Source organism: Lissotriton vulgaris, chromosome 7 (assembly GCF_964263255.1).
Source record: "Lissotriton vulgaris chromosome 7, aLisVul1.2, whole genome shotgun sequence".
NCBI classification, from domain to species: domain Eukaryota; kingdom Metazoa; phylum Chordata; class Amphibia; order Caudata; family Salamandridae; genus Lissotriton; species Lissotriton vulgaris.
The window spans coordinates 2001794-2028406 of record NC_141695.1 but is presented as its reverse complement, the minus strand read 5'-3'; the positions used below and the strand labels follow the sequence as shown (position 1 = coordinate 2028406).

The 26613-nt window shown below is 45.8% G+C and overlaps 1 protein-coding gene across 1 annotated transcript in view; it reads left to right on the top strand.

The window, feature by feature from the left end:
- Nucleotides 1–26613, top strand: part of LOC147700477 (putative cation-transporting ATPase 13A4) — a 567847-nt gene that overhangs the window by 310480 nt on the left and 230754 nt on the right. The window contains exons 18-21 of the mRNA XM_086928422.1: nt 5548–5672; nt 10477–10640; nt 12214–12333; nt 25499–25582. Coding sequence (XP_086784548.1) covers nt 5548–5672; nt 10477–10640; nt 12214–12333; nt 25499–25582 — 493 coding nt within the window. The remainder of the gene's footprint in view (nt 1–5547; nt 5673–10476; nt 10641–12213; nt 12334–25498; nt 25583–26613) is intronic.

Here is a 26613-nt window from a genome sequence, read left to right as displayed (position 1 = left end):
GAATTGAATTCGAGACTCAATTGGCAGACAATGTAGTTTCCGGATGGTGGCTCTAGCAGAGCACCTGCGCGGAAGGCCCACCACAGCCCTGGCGGCCGAGTTCTGAACCCGTTGCAGCCGTGCTAATTCTGTTTTGTTCGCCCCTAAGAATAGAACATTGGCATAGTCCAGCCGAGCAAGGATAATAGATTGGGTGATTAGTTGGCGAGTTCTGGAGTCGAAGAAACCGAGTATCGGACTGAGACTCCTCAAAAGACCCACACATGTAGCAGCCACTTTCTTTGTGTGGGACTGAAAGTTAAGCGAGGAGTCCAGCCAGACGCCCAGGTTCTTCACCACAGTTTTTGGCACGGGAGTGGGGCCAAGCAGAGAGGGCCACCAATGATCACTCCAATGGCCGGGGTTTTTTCTGAGGAGAAGCACCTCAGTTTTCCCAGCATTCAGTTGAAGGCAGTTGCGCGTCATCCATTGCGCAACTGCGGCTAGGCCATCCTTGAATTTAGCAGCCAAAGTTGATGGGCCCTCAGAAAGAGTGATGACCAGCTGCGTGTCGTCGGCGTACGACACCAGCGTGAAGTCCCACTCTTTTGCCACTACTAAAAGAGGCTGGACGTAGAGGTTAAAAAGGGATGGACTAAGCGCCGAACCCTGGGGGACTCCCTGTCCGATGGAATGGGGTTGGGAGACGTATGGTGGGGCTGAAACTCGGAAGGACCTGTCCTTCAGGAAGGACCAAAACCACTTGAGGGCGAGCTCATCGATCCCTAGGGCCTCAAGTCGTTTCAGCAGGATATTATGTGAGACCGTATCAAAGGCCGCGCTGAGATCCAACAGGATCAGTGCAGCACTTTGACCGGCGCCCAAAATGCCCTGGAGGTGTTCGGTGGTGGTCAACAAGGCCGACTCAGTGCTGTGACCTGGCCTGAAACCATTTTGGGATCGGTCCAGGACGTGATTTTGCACCATGTGATGGGATAGTACTTTATTTACATGGGCTTCTGCCAGTTTGGACGCCCATGGGAGCAGCAAAATGGGTCTGAAGTTTTCTGGCTTTGTGGGATCCAGTGTGGGCTTTTTAATGATAGGGGAGAACCATGCTAGTTTCCAGCAGGTGGGAACCACAGCCGAGGAGAAAGAAAGATTAAGTAGGGTGGCAAGGGGGGGGAGAAATAAATCTAGGGAGTCCAGAAATTTGGCTGGTCTCATAGGATCTGTGGGGGAGCCAGACTTAACCTGTCTGCGCAGTGTAGCAAGGTCGTCGAGGGATATGTCAGGTATTATTGACAGTCTAGACATACCAACCACAGGGTTGAGAGGGTTTAATGAATCAGGATCATCTTGTGGAAAAGTGATGTAGATCTTCCTTACCTTTTCTATGAAGAAGGCGGCAAGGTCCTCACACTGTTTCGAGGAGGTAATACAGGAGACTGGGTTGGAGCTATTTTGGAGGTTTTGAACGAGTTTAAAGATCGTTTTGGTGGGGTTAGAGCTTAACTTGATTTCCTTTGCATAGAAGGAGGCGCGAGTGGTACGAACCGCTTTATGATAAATTCGTAGTTTTGACAAGTAAAGGGCTTTGTCACTGTCCAGATAGTTTTTTCTCCACCCGCGTTCAGCTTTTTTGCACTCCTTCCGCATGGTTTTGAGAGTCTCATTGTACCATGGATTTGTAGGGGAGCTGCGGGTTTTGGTCCATGTAGCCGGGATTATGGTGTCAAGCCCCGTGACGATCCAGTCATGGAAGGCAGCATAGGCTGTATTAATGTCACTGTTCTTATCAGGAGGGTGGAATTCTCCAAGGTTTCTGATGAGGTCCTCAGATGAGAGTTTATGCCATGGCCTCTTAAAGCAGGGATTAGAAGCAGTTTTAGTGGGCGGTTTTTTCGCCGTTAGGATGAGTCTGATAAGGAAATGGTCGGTCCAGCCCATAGGTTTAGGGGGTTCGGCCGTAGCCTCTAAGATGTTGGTAAAAACAGGATCTAATATATGCCCAGCAATGTGAGTGGAGGAATGGACGAGAGAGTTTAGCAGTAGGGCCGTAAGGTCAGCCAGCAGGTTTTTGATGGAGGGATCAGTAGTGGAATCAAAATGGAGGTTAAGATCACCCAATATGGTGAAGTTAGGAGAGGAAACTACCAGAGTGTGAGATATTTCTAGGAGTTCATCAATGAACCTAGCGGAAGGACCAGGCGGCCGGTAGATATAGAGCCCAGAAAGGGCAAATTGAGGGCATGTAGAGATCTTAAATCATGCGCTTTCGCACCCCCAGATGTCTTCTTTCGTAAAGGAGCAGTTATATACAGTTCGATATATAACAGCTTTCCCGCCGCCCTGGAGTCTCTGTTTATCAGTTTTATGGAGAAACCGTTAGGCAGCGTGAGGTTCTGGATGCTAGTCTGGTCATCATGGAGCCAGGTTTCGCATAGAAACAGAATGTCTGGGTTTTCGTCCGTTAGGAGAGTATGGACTTCCGCATGGTGTTTAGCAAGGGATCTGACATTCAGTTGGAGGACCAGAAGGGGGGAATGGTTAGGCGCTGTCGTTATGCAACTAGATAAACTAGGCTTAGGTATAGTGAATTTACAGGACTCACAGTGAAGTGCCGTTTGTCCGAGGCAGCCTCCAAGCTTGTCACATCTGGCGCTGGGATTCAGTGCGAGGAGACGTTCTCTTTCATAGCAGATTTTAGGCTGAGGATTTTGTGCAGGGGGACTGGCGAGAGGCGATGTCTTGGCGATGACGGGCGCAGACAGGCTTGCCTTAGGCGCGCCTTCGGCGCGCAAACGGCGCTCCCGCTGCGCCCGTCTGCTGCGCTTCCTCCAGATGCACATGTTTTATAGGGGGGAAGAGGTGGGAGGGGGGCGTGGCATCGAGGGGGCGTGGCCTCAGTAACTGCCAGGTAATGGCGTCAGCTGTTTAGAAGGCAAGTGAATCGCGCCTGCGCTAAGCTCCGCAGCGCGAAAGGTATTTTAAAACAGTACAATAAACGTGACACTCAAGTGGGTTTTAAAAAGAATAAGCAGCAAATACAGAAAGCAGTAAACGCTCCCGGCTTCCGCCTCAGGAGTAAAGGTGTAGGCAGGACGCTAGTGATCAGTGCCTACTTATACCGTGGGAGGGGGGCGTGGCCTCGAGGGGGCGTGGCCTCAGTAACTGCCAGGTAATGGCGTCAGCTGTTTAGAAGGCAAGTGAATCGCGTCTGCGCTAAGCTCCGCAGCGCGAAAGGTATTTTAAAACTGTAAAAGCATTGATATGGTTTCTTAGCCATAAGATGGTTAATATGAATAAAATATATACATTCATATATACATTTGGCTAACGTTCTCAACTGGTGCTTCTAACTATGCCTACCCTGGTGTACCTGACCTAAGCCGAATACATGGGAGGGAGTAAGTAAGTATCAGTTTAAGTTAAGTTGGTCTTGCCAAGGGTTTGCTTCAAGAATTCTTTTCTAAGGGTCTAGTCAGCACCATACCTCTGGAATAGAATGTTGGAGGTCTGGTATCTCCTCTCAGGACTCGATATTCCAGTCACCCGCAAGGGTAGGCTGGAAACGCCGGAGCTGGATTTTCTCGGCAGGAGAAAAGACAGCGTCTCTCCCAGCGCGTCAAAGAGGAGGGGCAGCGTCCGTGGGCTTCTCGCATCTGCTGGGCTCTGCAAGGGACAGCTGTTCTGCTCCAGTATTCACCACCACCATCGTGTTTGCTTAAGGCAACGTTGGTATTATTTATACCTGAAAGGTGCCGAGTTTGACGTAAGTTTTTGGACATCAGACGTCAATAAAGATGTCACTAAGAACTGGTCGTTCTTACAGTGCTCGCAAGAGTTCTATTAGTAATCAAAACAAAGCAAGCGGGGCTTTCCCAGGTTGCTGGGGGTTTGAGCTGTCGAAAGAACTCGGTGTGTTATCTAGGAATCTAAGGAAGTGGCTTCTGCTGTGTCATGTACTGTAATGAGCTGCAGAGATGAGTTACTGAAATATGGCTCTGATCGTTCATGCCATTATAGGGATATGTATCGATTATAGCCGTATAGGGGCATAAGGTCACAATATTGATCGGGTCCTAGATAGAACACAACAAAAGAGTCCACTCTTGACGTCCCACGTGTGGGGGAGTACATGGTGCCGGGACTCCTCTACGCGGACGACGCAGTACTGCTCGCCCGTACTGGGGTAGGGCTGCAGAGACTCTTGGAAAATTTTGGTGCATTTATGTCCTCCTTGGACCTACAGGTAAATAACAAAAAATCGCACGTCATGGTTGCAGGGAAACGTTCCAAAAATGTAAAGTTTGGAAGGTTTCTTTGCAACGGTGAAGAAATTTCCAGAGGACCGATTTTTACCTACCTGGGCGTCCTTTTTGACGAAAGGGGCACCTGGAGACCACAACTAAATGCTAAAGGCCTAGCTGTCACCAGAACTAATTCTGCTCTATTGAGCTTTGCTAAACGCTTGGGTTCATGTCCAATAGAAGCACTGCTGGCAGTTTACAAATCAAAAAGCCTATCAATAGCTAGGTATGGTGCCTCCATATGGGGTTATCTGCCACAAGATGAAGTCCAGGTGGCAGAAAATAAGTCTCTTAGATCTCTTTTAATGGTCCCTCAATCAACCCCAGTATTATCAGTCCATACCTTGGTTACATCAGTGACCAATTACAGCTGGCACCTTTGACCTGCTGGGCCAAGACCTGGTTGAACCCCGACATCAGTCTAAATCATTCTATTCTTAAAGACTGTATGGCGCTGGATAAAGTCAATACAATTCCGTGGTTGGCCTACATTAAAAACAACTTTCTTAAATTAGGGAGGCCAGAACTATACCTTGTCCCGAGCACCATCACGAAGGGTGACGTATTGTGGATCAAGAATAATTTCCTAGAACGTGTGATGATGGAACGGGAGGAATTAGAGGTCCAAAAATCGGGGGTTAGGGCTAACTACATACTTCAGACCACCCCTAAACTGGAACCCTATTTGACCATTCTGACTCGTCCTTACCATCGTAATCTCCTGGTGAGATTTAGACTTAACATCATCTAGTATTCCTTGGGGAATTACCCAGTATGGGGAAAATCCGATACATCTATCCCCTGTAGCTGTGATAATTTCTCTGAACAGCCACTGATGCACTTTATTATGTTTTGCGGCCATTATGATGAATGTAGGAGATTGTTTCTAATACCTATCCTGAGAGAAGCAGGGTTCACACAAGTTCGACCCGCTCTCCGCTACTCACAACTCCTGAGTAGCATCAGGGTAATACTTGGGGTCGCAAGTTTTTTGGTTGCTGCTATGCGTGTTAAGTCTAGAAATCAAACAGTCCCTGAAATGTGTTAAAAATTACCACTTGCTAGTCTAATTATGAAATGCTCTATTTTAATATAAATACATGAATTGTTTTTATAAGAAATGTTTTTTAAGACATGAACTGTTGATTTTATATGTGATGTAACTGCTTTTATGATTTTAACTAATCGAATAAAGCTTGTATTGACTTGACTTGACATATCTGAATCACACTTCTCTGGTTTCTCTTTCTCTCAGGGATGAAGCTGAGTCAGACCTTGAGTTCCTTGGATTTCTTGTAATGGAAAATAGAGTGAAGGCTGAGACCAAGCCAGCCTTGCAGGAGCTGCTGGATGCTCAAATTAGGGTCATCATGATTACGGGTGTGAAGGAATGACATTATTTCATACATCTTCAGAAAGATTCCTGAGTGTGAAATAAATTCACATTGTGAAAGGAAATAGGTTTCCAATGGTTCTTGCGTTGAGGACTTCATTCAGAATACAGAGTCTGAGCCATATCAGGGAATACTTTGTTAGATATTCATAGCAGCAAGAGCAGGAATGTGCAGTCTCAAATGCCTAGTGGAACAGTTAGACTACTTAAGATGTCTAAACCTTGACACGATCAGTGTGAATGGCTTGTGCATTTCTACGGTAGCCCAAAATATTGTACGGATTGAGCAATCTCATGGAGCATTGAACATCATTTCTGAAAATAATAACTGACAATTACGCACCGGCATCCTACGCAAGATGAGATTTGGGTCCTAATAACAAATAACAGACGTCCATATGTACAATAATATGTTTCTGCTGTTTGCCTTTTTTCAGCTATTTCTAAGGAAAGTCAGGACGGTTCAGGCAACAGCGTCAGAATGTCAAGGTCAATATTTACCCACTCTCTGCTACATTTAGAAACACCCTTCCATTCACAAATATCTAAAATATTCAAAAAGCATTCAGTTCCATATCAAAGCTAGACACCCCATGAACATATATCACAGCCATACTCTCCTACAGTATATTCAGATGGGGAGTTAGAAAGCCAGAGTTACTCTTAGCTTCAGTGATCAGCTTTGAGGAACCAGAAGGCCTCACAGATCCATAGAAAGTTTCTGGGGTCGCCTTGATGATTTGTCGTCAATGGAGTGCTGGTGATTTCAAAAGGATGCGTGTTGCTCTCAAACAGGTGGTGCTTTGGACTCTCATGTACAAACCCTTATATGGGTCTCAACTTCTAAGAGGATATCATTCAGCATCTTTCCATTTGGACATAGTTTGGGGTACTTTAGTTTGGGGGGCACCCTGCCAGCTGCTGGTGCAGTAGAGGTCATGTCTATGCCCACGCAGCACAGAACCCCCAATCAATTTAAAGATCCCTTCTTACTTTGTAGAGGTGTGTTTTTTGCTGAGTCTCTGTGGATGGCTGGGAGCAGTTTATAAGGATGCAGTAAAGGTTGGCCACCGTGTTGTGGCAGCAGATCAGCTCTTTATTATTTGAGAAACAAACCCCTTGTCAGAGCCTGTTATGGGGCGAGGGGCAGCAGTGGTTACTGGGTCATACCCAGGGGGTTTGAGTCTTTCACCTCTAATTTTTTTGGGGCTGTACTAAAATGGCCTGGTATGCTGGACCACAAACACACAGGGGCCCATTAGGATGTCGGGCGGATTACCCCCACAGGTTGCAGTGAGCACCGCCCGCCACAATCTTAAAAATGAGGGATGCGCCCGCCACTGTGGCGGGCGCATCATAATGCATACATCGGGACCCCCGCCCTTAAGGCGGGCGGTCCCTTTTACCGATGGAATCCGCCAGCCATCCTAATGGGGCCCACAATTTCTGCATCTGACTCTCAGGGTAGAGAAGGTGAAAGGTCATCAGCTTCTCTGGGATGTAATAAGAGGGTTTATAGACTTAGAATGCAAGCAGTGGAATAACGGGCTCAATGAGTAACCTTCAGCCCCTTGATCTTCTTTGTAAATGGAGAAGCATTATAATCAGGCACCAAAATGTAACACTACGCAAGGGAAATGTTGTTCAGCTACACACTTGCAAGGCACGCAATATGGGGTTCTAAATACAGGCAAATATTCAGCCGTAAATCGGGTATAGGTGTGAACTCACAGTATTTCGCTTCAAGCAGCTTCCCTGGTTCTATGATCCATAAACCTGTCCCTGGATGCCCTTACTACGTTTATTAAGGGTGCTTCAGTCCCACTTGGTTGAATTATCTGTTGTGGCTTGGCAAAGAGATAAGTACACAATGATCAAGTTAGTACTGAGGAAGTTACCATGTCCATCGAGTGCTTGCCTCACTCTCGAGGTCAGTGGTTGGTAACCAGAGCACGGACGAGTAGCCTCGGTCTTAGTTCCCAATGGAGTTCACCGACCGCTTCACTTCCACTGACTCTCAGTGTTGGTGCTTACAGGTGGCTCTGGGCAGGAGCCGCACAGGTCTGGCAGCATACTGAGGTCCCTTGCCAACACAAATCCTCCCCCTGGGGCCATTTCTGACCTTTGATTATAAGGCTTGATGACATGGTATTGTCAGCACCAGTGTTCCTGCCTTTGACAGGTAACGGGTGTGCTGCTGTCATGCTGGCTGACACATACAGAGATTATAGAACAAATTGACTCACTTGGCTTGGAGTAGCAAGCTTCCACCACTGGGTATACTCCCAGCAAATGCTGCTTCTTCTGAGCTGCCCTGCATTCCAGAGCTGGCAGATGAACGTCTCTCCATCTTGAAGTCTCTTTCTGAATCCATTGTCTCAGTGGATTCAGAGATTTCTATAATAATCTCTTACACTTCTGAAAGCCTCTGTTTTCAGTGTTAGATCATCAGCAGCTACTTTGCCTTAGTTCTGTGCTCAGGTGTTATAGTTTGTTTCATGAAATGTTCCCAGCATTTCAATATTAAACAAACATGATCCAAGGTTTCAATAATTAATGATGATTCAGTAGATATCTTTGACATGGGCACCTCCACGTCTGAATGATACTATACATGAACTGGTTAATGCTTAGCCACTCCCCCAAACAGAGTGAAGCTTTACTATTGAGAAATAAGGTTCAATCTAAGCTTCATCCTTTCCATCACCTCCAAAATGAGGCTCTTGCACTGTGTCAGAACAGCTGTAGCATTGAACCCTCCTAGTCTGAGATGGCCTCATCACACTGGGCTTTGGACCGGAGGATGGCTGGGAAGCCGCGCCGGATCAACCTTCTGTGTATTTGTAAATAAAACATTCTTCACAATAAGGCTACCTGAGAATGGTTTCAAACGTTTGAGGGAATATTATTAACTTGAGAAATGACTCCCGAAGCCTTTCTACAAGTCTTAATAGCTCTGGTGATGTCCCGTCTGGACTTCTCCAACTCTATATATCATGGCCTTCCCAAATCCCAATTGTCCAGGCTACAGATCGTTCAGAACCAGGCTGCCAGACTTGCATTCAAACTCCCCAGATGGCAGTCGGCCCAACCTTTATTACATCAACTCCACTGGCTACCAGTCAGTGAAAGAATAGCCTTTAAGGTCCACTGCCTGGTCTTCAAGGCTCTCACTGGTCCCTCCCCTGCTTTCCTGAAGTCCATGATCACTCCTTACTGCCCCCGTTTCAAACTCACTAAATCTGGTGGTCGCAGCTTCTCTCACCGGGCCCCCAAGCTGTGGAACTCTCTCCCACTTTCACTCAAGACTTCTTGTTCCCTTCTTTCTTTTAGGAAATCCTTAAAAACTCTGCTCTATTCCCATCCTCACTAAACTCCTATTGCCAAATCTCAGTATCCCATCAGCGCCAGGAAACTCATGGTGACAGTGCGCTAAATAAATGTCTCTTAACATTAACATTAACAAATGAATAACAATAGAAGACTCAACGAAGACTTTTAAAATGACTCTGTGCAAGTCACAATTTCATGTCCTTAGAATGACCATTGAAGTGAGTTAGCATTCTACAATGCCTACCATTCCCAGTGGCCTAAGAGGCCAACAATGAACTCTTCTCTATTTTCTGTTCTGGTTGCTTTCCCTTAACACCCTCTCATGTAAATAATATGAATACTTGGTCTCACCATGGTCTCATCATGGTCTCACCATGGTCTCATCATGGTCTCATCATGGTCTCACCATGGTCTCATCATGGTCTCATCATGGTCTCATCATGGTCTCATCATGGTCTCACCATGGTCTCATCATGGTCTCACCATGGTCTCATCATGGTCTCACCATGGTCTCATCATGGTCTCATCCTGGTCTCATCATGGTCTCACCATGGGCTCATCAAGGTCATTCATAGCTACAAAGATTGCAGCCACTTTGGGGGGTTCACAAATGAACATGCGACTCACTCATGGTGGAGTCTCCCAGCCGCGTCCTGTGCAGGTAAGAGCGTGGGGCTTGGTGGGGGGTTTCAACAGATGACCACCTGGGAAAATTAATTATTCATTTGGTTCTCCCTCATTGTCATCTGTTGAAATCTCCCCCACCCTCCTCCACAGACCCACCGCTCTTACCTACGCGGTCTGCGTCTGGAGTCTCCGCACTCTTGGCGGGATCTCCACACTCACGGCAGACACTGTACGACGCACTGCGGGGTGTGTCCCATCTGTAGATTCTGCCCTAGTGTGGAGACTCCACACTCGAAACTTTGGGAGCCTTAAGTCTATTTGTGGATCGGGCGTTTAGTCTTCCCTCGCTTAAATATTAACAACTAACTTGACCTTGTACTAGCAACTAACTTGACCATCAAAAGTATGTATTTTCTCAAAACATGAGACATTTAAGTGGTTCAAAGATTCAGAATTCAGCAGGATTTTCTACTAGCCAAACACTGAGAAGTTAAACCATAAAATGCAAAGCTGGGTATGTTAAGGGGAGCTGTGGTAGGGTGAGTCTATTGGAACCACCACATATCAAGGCCCGGAGTATTGTGGTACAAGAATCTCGAGGACAGAAAACTGAGGGGCAAAGGTAAAGGCACACTCAGCAAGCGAGTTGAGGGGTGTGGGGTCCTGAGGGAAGAGGTGGACTCTTTTCAGCTCCAGGCCCTAATACTCAGTTTCACGGCTGATTCCAGAAGCCATGCTTCGGACCCATCTGTACCCGCGGATTGAAGCACAGATGTTTTGCCTCGCTCTCTGCAGACCATGCTTACAGACCAGTCTCACTGCTCTTCACAGGTGACAATCTCCAGACTTCTCTCACTGTCGCCAAGACGTCAGGGATGGTCCCAGAAGGAAGCCGACGGGTCCTGGTGGAGGCCACCGCGCCGGAGGGGTCCGCGCCCGCCTCCATCATACTGCGGACACAGGAGGACGATCTGGACGACAAGGACATAAGAAAGGTGAGTATCTCCTCTTCCTTGGAAGGACCTACATGGATTCTGTGTGGCCCCTCTGCTCTATCTTGCCCATTGCTTGTTATAATCAAAGTGGGGTAAAGTAAACACAAACAATTCCTTTGAAGGCCATTCATGTGGCTGCACCGCAACGCAAACGTGTCTGCAGCATTCAAGGTGAAATGTGGATCTTCTCTGACTAAAAGAAAGGGGCGGGTTCTAGCCCTGCGTGTTGTTGCACGTAAAGTAGTAAGTACTACAGTGGTATCGCTCATGAACTATGAGATGACAGTCACCGCTGCCTCTGCCACCTCTGTGTTCTCTGTGTCGAGGTCTCTGCCACATGTTCATATCTCTCTGCACACGGTGATAGACATCTGTCAGTCAATGTCAGAAGGGACCAGTGTGAGAGGCTGGGAAATGGGGAGCTCTTCATCCTAAAACAGGTGGGGTACAGGAAGAGACATGCAAATGCAGACACGCATTGGCCAATTCCTATTCATCAACTACACTTATAAAGTTACTACACCCAATAAAGAGCTCGTAAATAGTAGTAAATGCACTCCCTCTCAGCTGTGGAGTCATTCAAGTGCCAGAGATGAGCACTCACACTCACATGCACAGTAGCTCAACACCATTCTTTGTTCAAATCATGCAAGGCACAATACATACAGAAAATACAGATAGTACAATATAACAGGAGATATGAAAGATACAAGTATTATTTTATAACAACAGGTATAAAGAGGACAAGTACAATTAAAAAGAGAAAATAAGAGAAAACTCTTCCCACAAATGTAAGTAATTTTAAAAGTCCAATAAAACGTAAAATAAGTCATAAATAAAGAAATGCTATTACTGGTCCTATTAAGAATAAAGGATCATCCTTCATCTTTATTCTGGCATGCCACAGGGGTAATAAAGACTTTGAAATGGAAAACACAATTGGACTACAATTGGCTCACAGGCTGTGCGGCTCATTTCCATAAACCTGAATGGAGGCAGGAAGTTAATGACACCAAATAGAAAATATTTTGAAATACTACCCCTCCCCTTTTCTGCTCAATTTGTTTTTGTTGGCTTTAGGACTGTGCACTTTACCACTAATAACCAGCGCTAAAGTGCTCGTGGTGTCTCCTCAATATGTGGTAACATTGGCTTATCCACAATTTGCATATTTAATTTAATTCTAAGGCCCTGGTAATATGCCCCACCTGTGCCCAGGGCCTATAAATTAAATGCCACTGGTGGGCTTGCAGCACTGTTTGTGCCACCCACTTAAGTAGCCCTGTAAACATGTACCAGGCCGGCCGCTGCAGAGACTTGGGGGCCATTAGGATGGCGGGCGGACTTTGCCCGCCCGCCATCCTCATGGTACTTGGGACCAGCCGCCATATGGCGGGGGTCCCGTGGGGGGTATTAGGATGCGCCCGCCACAGTGGCGGGCGCATCCCGCATTTTTAACATTGTGGCGGGCGGTGCTCTCAGCACCGCCCGCTGAGTTGTCCATATATCCCACTATTATCTTTTCTTTGCCCTTTGCTTACAAATCTTAAAATAATTTTGATTTCTTCGATAGGAGCACTTGATTAACGGTGAGGGACCAACTTGTAACTATCCAGTGGATGACTACTACTTTGCTATGAGTGGGACATCTTACCAGGTCATAGTGCAGCATTTCTACAGCATGCTTCCAAAAGTAAGTATTGTAAGGAAAAACTTATGTTCAGTCGCATACACTAGTTATGATTTTAAAATGTGTCTGTGGAAGATCAGTTCTTAGGCACGCTACCACACAGATGTAGTTTCTGAATAGCGGAGTTTGTAGCACATGAATGTTCTATCTGTACAGAAATGAGCTTACAATGGTGTTGGCTTGTTGGCACCAACCCCACTGTGTGGCAGGAGCCCCATCTCAGTTAGCCTGTGCTCTGTGGTGTTCCAATTCCCTGTGTCAAACATTTACTTCATTATGAAAACTTCTAACCATAGCTATTGCACCTTGTGAATGTCCCATGGTGCCAGACTGCATCTGGAGATTGTTTTCAGTCATTGCCTTGCGCTTGAGTAGCTGGTGTCTTGCAGCTGCATGTCAGGGTGGGCTGGTCTCATAAGTGACATTGTGGCCCCAACACATCCACCATCTCTGCAGGCTCAGGTGTTTTCCTTTCTTTCTGGGCCTTCTGATGTGGTTCCAGATGTTGCTCCCTTGAGTTCTGTCAGACTTTGCAGAATTGTCCCTTCAAATGGTTTTCTGGTGTGCTAGGGGCATGTCCTCTCCTAACAGATGTCAGTGTCGGACCCTCACAATGTCATGTCTCTGGTTTCTGGGTCCCTAGCATGACCCGGTGTCACATGACAAATGTGCCAAGTTGTAGGTTGGGGAGATAGAGGTAGTCAGAAAAGGGCACAGTCCTGGTCGGAATCAGGGACATGAATGTGCTCACAATCCCAAGGCCAATCTCATGAACACTTGTCATTAAAATTGAGCTCTTCAGGTAAGTTCAAGAAATCAAAGAAACACAGAAATTCTAACAAGTCTCCCCTTCATCCTGCTTCATTCACCATTGAGAGTTGCAAGATAACCTGGGGACCTCTAAGCGGCAAACTCAGTATCCCAACGGAACCAATTGCAGCCCTCCTTTCAATCCTGCCCGATTTGCCAGCAAATATGGGAGTTTAAGGAGGCAATGGACCCAATCTTGTGAATCAAACTGGATCCCTTTGGCTACCCTTCAGGCCCCAAGGATCCGAGCTGGCCTCTTATCTGTTTATCACTGGCAGGTCCATCCTTGGCTCTACCACTTCACTCCGCCCCTAGGTCATCCCCGACGTTGGCACCAAGACCACCGATGCTTGAGTAAGATTCGATAGTCCTCCTGAGCCCAAAATAAACCCAGGGCAACATCTATTGTCATCTCACTGACCTCACATGGACCCATACAGTGACCCTGAATCGCTTCCACAACAATTTCATAAATGTACTGATGATAGCAATGAAGACACCGGAACACAATGTGTAATGGAATCCAGTTTTTAAGCTTCCAGGGTGCCAGAGCTTAGACACATCATCAGACCCTAGCACTGGCCTTCACTCACTTTACCTAATGTGGCTACAGAATAGTTTGCCTTCCTTGCCACTGTCATCAGCAGAGCAGCAGAGGGTTTAGGCCTCACACTGCCCACTACTGTGGTCAAGGACAATGTCTAAATAGAGGTCCTTCACCGCAAGACAACGCAAGAACCTCTCTGTCCTTTCAACAAGGCCCTCGTGGTAACTCTGCTGGGCCCCTGGGCCCCTGGGCAAAGCCAAGAACTTCCCTCCCGTGAACAGGCAGAATGCAAGGCGGTGCAGGTCTGCCATGGGTGATCCTACCTCCAGCATCCTTCACCAGAAGACCTGGTGGTACAAACCTCTACCAGCCGACTGAACCCCATTTTGTTCCCGACTACACCTGGGATAGTTAAAATGCACGGAGACTTTCGCAAAGAAACCTTCTCCCTGCTTAGCCTTGCTCCGAAATCAGTAGGTATAAGCCGTCTCCGAGGGAGCTACTTACATGCGTTGTGGTAAAGGATGGCGGACATCTGTCCAATGGTCTCAATTGATGTCCGACTTAATGTTTAGTGGTTCACAAAAGACAAGCAACATGCTTCAAAGTAATCTCTAAAATTAGACCTGGACCCTACCAAATGCCCGGGTAGAGCCATGGGAACCATTGTGGTGTTCAGCGCCATGTTTGGATATGCTCCAGCAGACCTTTGAGTGAGGTCCAGCAGTATCTCATTGACTTGCCATTCCATGGGACTTGTCTTTTTGGACATTAAGTGGACTCAGTGCTAGAACACTTTAAGTACAGCAAAGCAATAGCACTGTCGTTTGTGGCACTTTCCCCAGTAGTCTTGCCTCTTTAACTGCTTCAGAGGGGGGTACTGGCAGAAGCCTAGAGATTCAGCTGCCAACGTCTGGACCCCAAGGGGCAACTAACTTACCTATCCCTTGCCCCATCCCTCATAGCTAACACAAAACCACTTTTAGTCACCCTCAGCAGCACAGATCAGCGACTGGGAAGCTGCATCGCTTTTTACCTCCATGGTTAGAAGAGCAGAGCATTCAACCAGCGGGCGCTCCAAATCATGCAGAGCAATTTTTCTGTCCTGTTTCTGTGGCAACCACCCATGCCTTCCTCACCACACCATCATCTGGAGGACCACTTATCTATATTCAGAGAAAAAGTTTAAGCGAAAGGAGCCATATATACTGTCGCTCGCATATGAATTTACCTTAAAAAAAATAAAAGACGAGGCTTTTGGCAAAACAGAAACAAGTTGGTTTAATTAACCCCTTCACTGCGGCTGCAATTCCGCTGCAGTGCTAGGGGGGAGGGGGGCCGCGCGGTGCTCCCATGCACGTGACGGAACCGCTCCGTCACGAGCCTCGGGCGCGCTGTGCTTGTGACGGTGCGGTTCCGTCACGGCCCCGCCCGCTCAATAGAACGCCCAGCACAGGTGCGGAATTAGCGCCGCCAGGCGCGCCGAGCGGGCCGTGACGGAACTGCTCCGTCACCAGCACAGCGCGACCGAGGCTGGTGATGCACCGGTTCTGTCACCAGCATGGGAGGGGTTAAACGCAGCAGCCCGGTGAGTCTCAACAGAGTACATCTGAGGAAAGTCTCTCTTTGTACAAGTTTCAGCTGACAATGTATACATCTTGTGAGGTACTATAAAACTATTTCTGCGGATGTATGACGTTACAATGCATACTTTCACAATGCATACCATTACAACAAAACTTTTACAACGCATGCCATTACAACGAATGCCATTACAACATAGCTGCTATTACAATGCATGCCATTACAACGTAAGTATGGGTAAGTTTTTTGTTTTTTAAATTAATGGAAATTTAATAGTAGTGTAAGTGTTGAATAGTTTAGGGGTTAAAATTACTATTCTAACTCCAGGGGGACGTAATAGTAGGGTGAGTGTTGGATGGTGTAGGGGTTAAAATTACTATTCTAACTCTAGAGGGCGTAATTGTAGGGTAAGTGTTGAATGGTGTAGGGGTTAAAATTAAATTAAATACTTACGTTGTAATAGCAGCTGCGTTGTAATGGCATGCATTGTAATGGCATGCGTTGTAATGGATCCTGTGTTGCAATCGTTTCGTTGTAATGGCAGTGCGTTGTTATAGTTGCTTTGTAAAGGATGTTTCCCATTTCTGAATTCTTGAAAAAGCATTTCAGTCATAACTCACCAAGTTTGGGCATCTGATAAGGAAACAGATGGCTCTCGACCTCGGTGGGCCAGTGTGTATGTGTCGAGATGTCTGGTGTGGGGAGCGCGTGATCACTAAATGTGGTCTGCATGTCATGTCCTGATTGGCTGAGTGTTCCTATCTACATGTGCCATCTAGCTTTGTGGTATTTTCGGGGAACAACACATGCCTTTGGCCAAATGTGTTTTATTGGGCCAAGTTTCTTACACCTGTTTGTGGTGCAACTATCCATCTGTGGGATCGAGCAAGGTTTTCCCTGGATGCGCGTTGTCTTTGGGCTAAGTGAGAGCACATGTGCGATCAATCACTAAATAGGCGTGGGTTTGGGTTGCAAGACATGTCTGACCACTTATCTCTAACTCTGGGTTGATAAGGAGGTCACCTTGGGTGAATCTGACAGCAGTGATCTGAGTCCATAGGAATTTCTGAAAATAACATGGATTCCTTGATATGACTATTACTGACATTCTCAACATTGTGCATACAGTTGTCATAACGTACATTGACAATGTCTTTATTGATATTGACATAGTAATGCGTGCTTATTTCATGGAGTACATCAACATTGTTTCAACTGGTTACGACATTCTTATGTGTACAGGAATTATGGCATACATGGACATTGTTACTTCTGGTATCAACACTGCTGTGCGGGCAGAGATTCTGGCACACAATGACATTGCATTAATGGGTATTGACATTGTTAAGCGGGCACAGGTTATGGCATATGGTGACATTGCATTTATGGATATTGACATTCTTATGCGGGCACAGGTTATGGCATATGGTGACATTGCATTTATGGGTATTGACATTGTTAAGCGGGCACATGTTATGGCATATGGTGACATTGCATTTATGGGTATTGACATTGTTAAGCGGGCACAGGTTATGGCATATGGTGACATTGCATTTATGGGTATTGACATTCTTATGCGGGCACAGGTTATGGCATATGGTGACATTGCATTTGTGGGTATTGACATTGTTAAGCGGGCACAGGTTATGGCATATGGTGACATTGCATTTATGGGTATTGACATTGTTAAGCGGGCACAGGTTATGGCATATGGTGACATTGCATTTATGGGTATTGACATTCTTATGCGGGCACAGGTTATGGCATATGGTGACATTGCATTTATGGGTATTGACATTCTTATGCGGGCACAGGTTATGGCATATGGTGACATTGCATTTATGGGTATTGACATTCTTATGCGGGCACAGGTTATTGCATATGGTGACATTGCATTTATGGGTATTGACATTCTTATGCAGGCACAGGTTATGGCATATGGTGACATTGCATTATGGGTATTGACATTCTTATGCGGACACAGGTTATGGCATATGGTGACATTGCATTTATGGGTATTGACATTCTTATGCGGACACAGGTTATGGCATATGGTGACATTGCATTTATTGGTATTGTCGGGCCCACACATATCATGGTATTCAGTGACGTCTTATCCACTCATTCCAACAATAGGATGCTGATGTCTGAGCTTGGAACTGGTTGTTCCCCTGCTGGTGTGGAAGAAGGATGGAGGCCTCCTCCCTATTCTAGATCTTTGCATTCTGATCTTCCTTTCAAAGTGTTCGCCCTGGCCCCAGTCTGCCTGCCTAGGACCCAGGCCACTGGATGGTGGCATTGGACTTGAAAAACATTTATTTTCACATCATCCTTCTGCCTTAGCACAGATGTTGCCTTTAGTGTCACTTAGGCCAAGAGCACTTTCAGTTTTCAGTGTTCCTTTTCAGCTTGATCAATGCACCGTGGGTGTTTAAAGGGGTGATGGTGGGGTGCTGCCCATCTGTAGAGGTTGGGAATATTTATTTCATTATTTATTTAAAGCATTTTTACAAAGCGCAGACTTTACCCGAAGGTGTCAGAGCGCTGAGCAATAGAACCAGTGACGTTACATGAGAGGACTGACACAGGAATGGAACAGACACAAATACCAGGCCATATAATCAAAGCGACGCAGGCAACAGGAACACATTATCAGTATGCCAGTCTTCCCATGCCTTTATGACTGGTTGCTGAAGGCTGGCTCACATCAAACAGTCTTAAACCACCTCTGGGCGACAGGAGACCAGTGGACATCATCGGGCTTTTGATCACCTTCCCAAACTCTCACTGGCGCCTGTACAAAGACTCCACTTCATTGGAACTATCAGGAAAACAGCACCTTTCCCGAAGCATCTCTCCACCTCGACGAGCCCAGGACCCTCGGGCTAAGGTCCTTGACCTCGGTGTCAGTGAAAGTGGCCCAGAGCCTTTTTGACCTCTTGGCTTCTTATAGTGTGTTGGTGGACCACATCAGATGGCACAGGAGGGCTCTGCAGTGTTGTTTGTAGTTTCTGTTGGCTCAGCACCTTTCGGAATCCATCCGACTGTTGGAGGAGACTGCAGAACACCTACGGTGGCAGCTTCTACACCACAACTGGACCCGCTTTCCTGTCCCACCTATAGCTGAAGGTGGCGGCAGATGCATTGTTGCTGGGTAGAAGTAATCGGCGATGGGTGGAGGTTCATGGACTCGGTCAAACTTGCTGAATTGTGGATGAATCACCTGGCGTTGTTCCTGACCAATAAGGGAGAACGGATGCAGGTTCTCACAGATAACACTACTGTATACTGCAACAAAAGGGGTGTTGTTAGTTCTGTGCAAGGATGACCTGTGACTCCGGATGTGGCTGTTTGGCGATGACATCTCCCTAGTGCACACCACAGAGCAGGTTATTCAAATGCTGTGTCGGAGGAACTCTGCCAATGTTGCCTAGCAGATCACAATTGGCGGCTTCACTCCGAAGTGTCATAGGGCATGTTCCAACCATGGGGTCATCCATGGGTCAATCTTTTTACCACCACCGAGTAGGTACAGTGACAAAACATTTGCACGTTGAAGTTCCCAAGGAAGATCTCACTCAGAGACACCTTTCAAGAAGAACAAGAAGGACCAGAAGGACCTTCCAAAGCCATCCTAGTGACCAGGAATTGGACAAGGAGAGTGTGGTACCCAGAACTACTGGCCGTGAGTATCTGTCCTCCGCTCCTGGTTTACCTTCAGGAGTACCCCTCCGGCTGCCCTTGGGAGTACCTCCTGTCGCAGCAGAAGGTCAGGGTCCTGCATCAGAGCCCACTCATCAACCATGGAGACTGAGCGACAACTGTGGATGGCTTTCGATCTTCCTCCTGAAGTAGTTGGTGTGATCTTAGTAGCCGGTCGTTCCGCCACAAAGACAGTTTACGTGGGACGCTAGGAGAAGTTTGCTGGATGGTTTTCTCCCTGTAACATTCAGCCTTTAGAGACACTGATGAGCGGTGCAGCAGTCTTGGGTATCTGCCAGGCAGCTATGGGGCATTAGTTCACACATTCATGAAACTATTCTGCTTGGATAGCAATATCTGGCTGGAGGAGCATTTTGCCGAGTCTGTCCTGCAGGTGTTCCCAGTCTGAGCCACTCCACAGAGCCACCACCTATTGAAGTGGGAGGAATCTGCCGTTAGAAGTATCCATTAGAAGAAAAGGTTCCTTACCCTTGGTGGCATTCTTTCTGCTGATACTCTAGCCGCGTTTATCTCACTGACCCACCCTCCTTCCAGTTCCATGCAATGGACTCATTTCATCTGTGTTGATAGGATTCCAAAGTGGAGAGCAGCACTCCAGTGCAATGGGGTTCCAGTGTCTTCCCATCCCACAGTGCGGACACAGATCAGAGATAAACTAATGTCAGTGTGTGGAGGTGGCACTTACATAGCGGCCCGGGATCATATCCGAGGCAATAACACATTTGAAATATTAATTTGAGGAGGAAACACTTTGGGCCAGTTCAGAAAATGTATTTGACTGATGCTACTTTATGTGCTTGGTGGTAAGTTAAGGTAATGAGTGGTGCAAAGAACATTTACCACTGTATTATCAGGGCACTTTTTTGGAGGTGGTAATGTGTGAGTAGTATGTTTCTACGTATTCATCGGAAGAATTTATTTGCAACGTTGATGTGCTCTGTTGATGATTGTGCTGCAGTTTTTTTGTGCTGCATCTTTGCACTGTTCTGCTGTTTTGTTGTAGTGTGGCTGCAGGGTTGCTTACTTTATTGTTATGTTGTGCCCTGTTATGTGCTATTTGTGTTATGAGGTTTTGTACATGGAATTATATGACATTCTGCTATGTACAGACCGCTGCAGAGTTATGAGATGTATTGAAAGAGCAATGTCCTTACATGGCACTGCCAACTGACCACATGACCAATGGGGGAGGGGGTCAAGGGTCGAAAGAGAGGTAAATGAATAATCAAACTGAGTTCCATTTACACCTCTTTGACAGTAGCATGCTTGATGATTTTGGAATAATTATGCTTTTAACAACTCTATAGCAGTACACACACATGTTATAAATATATGCTTGTTAAATTGATTCCAATGTAAGTTAAATCATGTGATGTAAGATTTTTAACTACCTGTAAATCCATATCCTGATTTTAAATGAAATAACAGATTATTATGTGACATTATAACTGAGTGTTTGTTTTATAGGTTTTTTTCCAATACATACATTTGGCTCAAGTATAATATTTAGTTGTGCTGTAGCTTTGCTACTCAAAAAACAGACTTCCTTTAAATGTCGTGAAAAATATTTCTGCAAGTTTACTTATCCCTATTTAGTTCACATGGCTAGCAGGGTTTTACACATATGCTGTTGGGTAGTAGGTAATGAGGGTGTTATTTAAGTACTGTTGACATGCAAATGAAACAAGCTTTGACAGTGGACCCTACAAGGACCTAGCATATGACCCGCCATCCCTAATTAATATACATATGGTGGGAGTCTCCCACGAATTATGTGTGCACCCTGTTGATGCACCCACTGCAACGGTGCAATCCAATACCGGATTTTAACAATTTCAAAAAGTAGCACACGTGCACCACTTAACAAGAAGACAAAACAGACACATAACAAATTATCAGGTCCGTGTCTAGAACATTTTTCTTCAAATATCTTCTTTTATTCGAGATATATTAAAAACAAGCCATGATTGAAAAGAACAGCCGACGCGTTTCATCCAGACAGATGGACTTCTTCAGGGCATAGAAGCAAATAAGGGCACTCCAGGGAAATATCAACATCAGAGTGCCCGTGGTAGGTAGAGACTTCGAAGAGGATGGCAAGAGTTCATTTCAACAGTAATTATTGAAACAAGGATATGTGCTTCCCTTCGGTGCAAGGAACGCCAGGGATATGATAACACCAGCATATGTTAATCCAACAGTCTCACCACAATAAGGGGGGCAGGAAATGCAAAGGACAATCACCAGATCCAACCTTGATAGGTCTGAGATCTGACCTAGGGACACCTCCTGCCAAGTAATGACCTTAGAGAGATACTGTTGACATGCACTGTTAGTCCACAGCAAAGGAAGGGAGTTGTATCCTACAATTGTATATGTGTTGGGCTCATTGTAGTATGTTCATAGGTGATAATGAACACATTATTGAAACAAAGGGCAAGGCCCTATATATTATAAGACATAACTACTCAGAAGAGGCAGGGAGGATGACTCTATGGTAAGATGACAGTGTTCATTGAAGGATGATGTGATTGCCAGTTGCTTTGAGCACTGCAGAAGGGTTGGGCAGTTCTGATGTCAGTGGGGATGTTGTTCCAGATCTTGGTTGCATGGAGTAAGAAAGCCTGCTTTCTGGTCTTCTTCCTGGATTTTCTTGTTTCTAGTCTGGAATTTCCTCGATTCTAGTGTTGCATTGTCCACCACAGACCATTAGTTGTTGGTCAGGTAGGCCGGGGTTTTGTTTCTGATGACCTTCTAGTTTATGCAGCCAATCCTGAACATGAGGCAAGCGTGGAAGGGGAAAGACCCGCAGACATTTCATCAGAGTAGGATGATGCGATTTAAGTTCATGAGTCTGTTGATGAGCCGAGCCGAGGCATATAGTTTACCTTGCATGGCTATTAGCCAGGAGATATGGAGGCCTGGGATCAGGAGGTAGGCTCAATTCAGATGCAATGCACATGCTCACTGTAGGGTACGCAAGGTATATTGCGACTATCTGACTGGCTCATGTTCGTCACACCCCCGCGCAGGTGTGAAAGGATACTTAACCTCGTTCCCAATTCAAGAGGGACATTTTATCAGGAGGAGGTGTGATTTCTTAACATAGCTCCAAACAGAAACCAGTAGATATTTTATTCAATGGAAGATGCATGTTGTCTTTCTTCCACCTCTATGAAGTAACCTGCTGCAGTCTGGTTCTCTTGAGTGAATTGAAGGAGAAATGTGCATCTATTTAGGCAATGTAGGAAGCCATTATGAGCTACAGATGGAATATAGGAAGTCATTATGAGTGGTAAAAAGGAAATGGAATATGTTATTCCAAGCTGCAAAGAGAGAATGGTAGGAGTGACTCTATGAAGCTGAGGCTTTGCAGGGAGTAAGGAAGGTTTCTGAAGGTAGGAAAAGAATCACGGCATCTGAGGAAACGAAGAAACCAATTCTTGTATGCGACTGAATGCAGGGTGTAAGTCCATGCTGCGGAGGGAATATAGATTGTAGGTGGTTTATTATTAAACTGAGTGCAGAGGGAATACGGGGCACATGCATGATTGTTTTTTGCGATGGCAATGGGGCAAATTCACAAAATATGCCGCTTTGCGACCGCAATTTTTTTTGCATTTGAGATGCATCATCCCGAATGCAAAAATCGCAACTTAAGGAATCACTTAAATTGCGATTACTTTAATTGCGATTGCATTTAAGGAATAGCAAATAGCGATTCCTTAAATGCAAAGCATTAAATAAAAACTTATTGCGCTTTTACTATTAGGAATCGCAAATTACCATCAAACTAAAGTTGATGGTAAATTGCTATTTCTTTGAAAAATGCACCAAAGTGCATTTTTCAAAGTCACATTTAACACACACACTTGCCCTTGGGGCATGTCTGTATACAACATGTGTAAAACTGGGACTTCAAGGGGTGCAACAGGGTATCCTTTTAGAACCTACTCACCCTTGAAATTGCATGCGTAATTTGCGAATACCTATGGAGTACTCGCAAATTACGCATGCAATTCCCATTCATTCCAATGGGCCTCCAGGCCTGTAGAAATTAATGGGAATTAATTCCTTATTTGTGACACGCAATTTGCGATTCGCAATTAAAGAAGTTTATGGAAGCACATTTTTTCAGCGATTCCTACATGCATTGCATTTTGCGATTTTTAAATAGCGAAGCGGTAAAATTTGCTATTTAGACATCGCAAAATGCGGGATTGATGCATGTGTCCCGTAGACTCTAAACTAGTTAATGAATCCAGAAAATGACTCTTTGCTGCTGAGGGAATGTATACTCCAGACTGGTGAATGAAAACAGGGAGTGGTTAAGGACTCCTTGAGGAATCCACATATTGAGTCAGAACTTCAAATGTAATTGAAGGAGTGATTGAGGGCAACGTAAGGAATGAAAGACATCATTCTGGGCTGATGGTTTAATACAGAAGTTACTAAAAACTGAAGAGAGCTTACATAAATCGATTGAGGGTAGCTGTGCGAATGTGGAGAGGCATTATGGGCAGCGGAGGGAATGCAGAGGATGATTGTGAACTGCATACGGAATGCAGACCACAGTCCCTGCTAGCTAAACTTAATAGAACCTCTTTCACCCTCATACAACAATCACGGATTCACATTCACTAATAGATCGAGTCAAGTCTCAGAAAATGAATCCTTGCTCAGCCCTTGGTAGCTTAGCAAATGACCAGTCAGGCTTAACCCAGGAGAAAGGTGTGTGTAAAACCTTGAATACAAGACACAACACAATAAAAATTCAACACCAATTTTTAAAATTATGAATATTTTTTTTCTTCTAAACAGCACAAAAATGACAACAATCCCATGTAGGAAACCAGAGATATGAATTTTTAAAGATGTAGGTAAAAATAGCACCAAAAGGCGCCAACTGAAGATATCTGGTGGCATTGGACCGGGACAAAGTCACAAGCTCAATCTGATCATTAGGGAGCACAGGACGGGCACAGGACCAAGTTAGGCCGGCTGAGAATTGAAGCGCCAGGAGACCTCACGGTGATATGTGCGCTGTATAAGATCCTATGACATTGACATTGACATTGACAGGTCCAGGGGTCCAGCAGGGCAGTCCTTCTTCTCTACTTCTTTTAAGGCCATCGCCTGAGGAGCTCCTGCGGCTCGCCCATATTGATTGCCCATTCGGGGCTGGTAGGAGAGAGGGGCACCTCAACCAATGCGGGTAAAACTACCCCCCTCTGCTATGACCACTTTCTGTGAACTGTGGCATGTTTATTCCCCAGAATGCACTGTTCTTCCAAAAATCAAAATGGAGACATTCTTTCCTCGGTGTGTGTGTCTGTGTAATCCATCCCAAAGGTGTGGCTATCAACTCACTACACTCCCCTTCCAGCCCCTCTCCTAATATAGTTAGGAGGCTCCCATCTTGCTAGAGATCTGGGAGCGGAGATCGTCTGGGTCCTGTGATATCTGGTTTCCACAGCGGCTCCTGCCTTTGAAGTCCAGCTACTGACCCGAGCCCCTTCCTTTCAAGGCTTCTGAAGGAAGCCACTCTCCTCCCTTCAAATGTCTGCATTGTTTCAGTCCGAGGTCCCTTCACTCCACTCAGAGAGCAGCGGACCATTCGACAGAGGCAGCTATAGGGCCGCCAAAGGTAACTCTAAGATAGCAAGTTCTAAAACTACTTTTCCTGTAATAATAATAATAAATCTAACCATGGCAAGTTGTTGGATTTATTGTAACCATTTTTCATTAGCTTGAATGATATGTCTAGCTAGCTCCAAACAAAGTTAGACCTAAGTAGGTTTAATAAAGCCTTCCCATGTTAGCCTATGAGGCTAGCAGTATTACAGTTGGGAAAAACAACTTTGTGTGTTTTTCCTTACCAGGGCCAATAAAAAATCATTTAAAATGTCCCTGCTTTTTATGTAAAGCACCCTACCCTTGGGGAACCTAGGTGGACCTTAGGGGTGACGTATACATCTTACAAAGGTAGTTTTGGACTTTGGAAGTACCTTTCATTTTTAAGTCGTATTTAGACCTAGTTTTATTTTAAACCAGTCTGGCTTTAAAATGACATCAGACAGCAGCACACCCTTAAGTGCATTAAGTCCACTGGAGTCTCTAAACCTATAAGGCCTACCATATACCAGGGACTTACAGGTAAGTTGTCTTTATCAATTAGAATTATACCAATTACCATAAACCTGTGGTGCACCGAGCACTGACCCTGGGCCTGGTTCGCATAGCCCAGGGCACTTCTTCGGTCAGTATCCACCAGCATCTGTCACAAAATGGGGGTAATCAAAGAAAAAAATGATGGCTTTCCTATAACCACACCATGCAGTGTAGATTAACTAATGTTTGTAATTACCTCTAAATAAATAACACATGCATAACACATTTGTTCTTGTTCAAAAACACCTGCATCTATGTTTAGATATCTCTTTGTGCGGCTGTTGGTTTTCCCTCTACACATATATTTTTCTTCTGTATTCCTTTTTTTCACAGTTACTAATGAAAGGTGTTGTTTTTGCCAGAATGTCTCCGGGACAGAAATCCAGTCTGATTGAAGAGTTCCAAAAGTTAGAGTATGTATTTTATTTGACAAATATCTATTGTTCTTGAGGGTGAACAAATATGTAATCATTTTGGAAGGTGATGTAGAAATGTAAAACACTGCTATGTTTCATTGACCTGTGTGAATGTTTAGGAGCCCTAATTGTGCTTGGAATTTCAAAAGAGGTGCACAATGGCACTGCAGCCCCATCCGTGATTCTGAAGATAGTAGTGGTCTTGGTGTCATTCATGAAGTTGTGTTCCATATTTGTAAGTCTGATTACTTTCTAAACAACCCTTGTCATAGCTAAGAGTGCCATTAGGAATGGTGCGGGACTTCCGTCCGCCCGCCACCCTAGCGGTGCTGGGACCTGCAGCCAGTGGTGCGGCGGTCCCGCCCTCAGCGATTAGGATGCCACCGTGGTGGTGGCATCCTCCATTCCATTCATTGTGTCGGGCAGTGCTCGCAGCACCACCCGCCACAATGCTGGAATGCAGTGCGTGCATTTTCATGCACAGGGTGACAGGCACTGTGAGGTGCCTGCCACCATGTCCATGACTATGCAGGGGAGTACCATAGGTACAACCCCATATGCACCCCTCCAATACCCTAGGGGCCCGTAACGGGACCCGTAATCATTCTGCATGCCTTTGCCACCACGGAAAGGCATGTTTCCGCCCCAATACTAATAAGGATGGCGGTGTCTAGCAGACACGCCACCATATTAAACTCTTTTCCGCCCGACCGACTTGATCACTGGGTGGAAAGCGGTAGACGGTCTTACCATCCGCTGCGGTACCCCCCGCCATACTAATATGGTGGGGGTAAATGGGTGACCGGCGGGAAGGATGTAGGGAGGATCGCCACCACCATCCGGGCTGTGACGATCTGCCTTACATCCTAATGGGCTTCTAAGTTTGGAACATTTCTTTGTTGTCCAAAAATATTAACAACTCTCATGGTTTGTTATGGAGATAGTTACTAAAGTCTTCCTGCCCCAATCTATTTGCAGCCGATGAGAGTCTAGCCTTATCCAACATCACTGTGAATCACCTTCACTACTCTC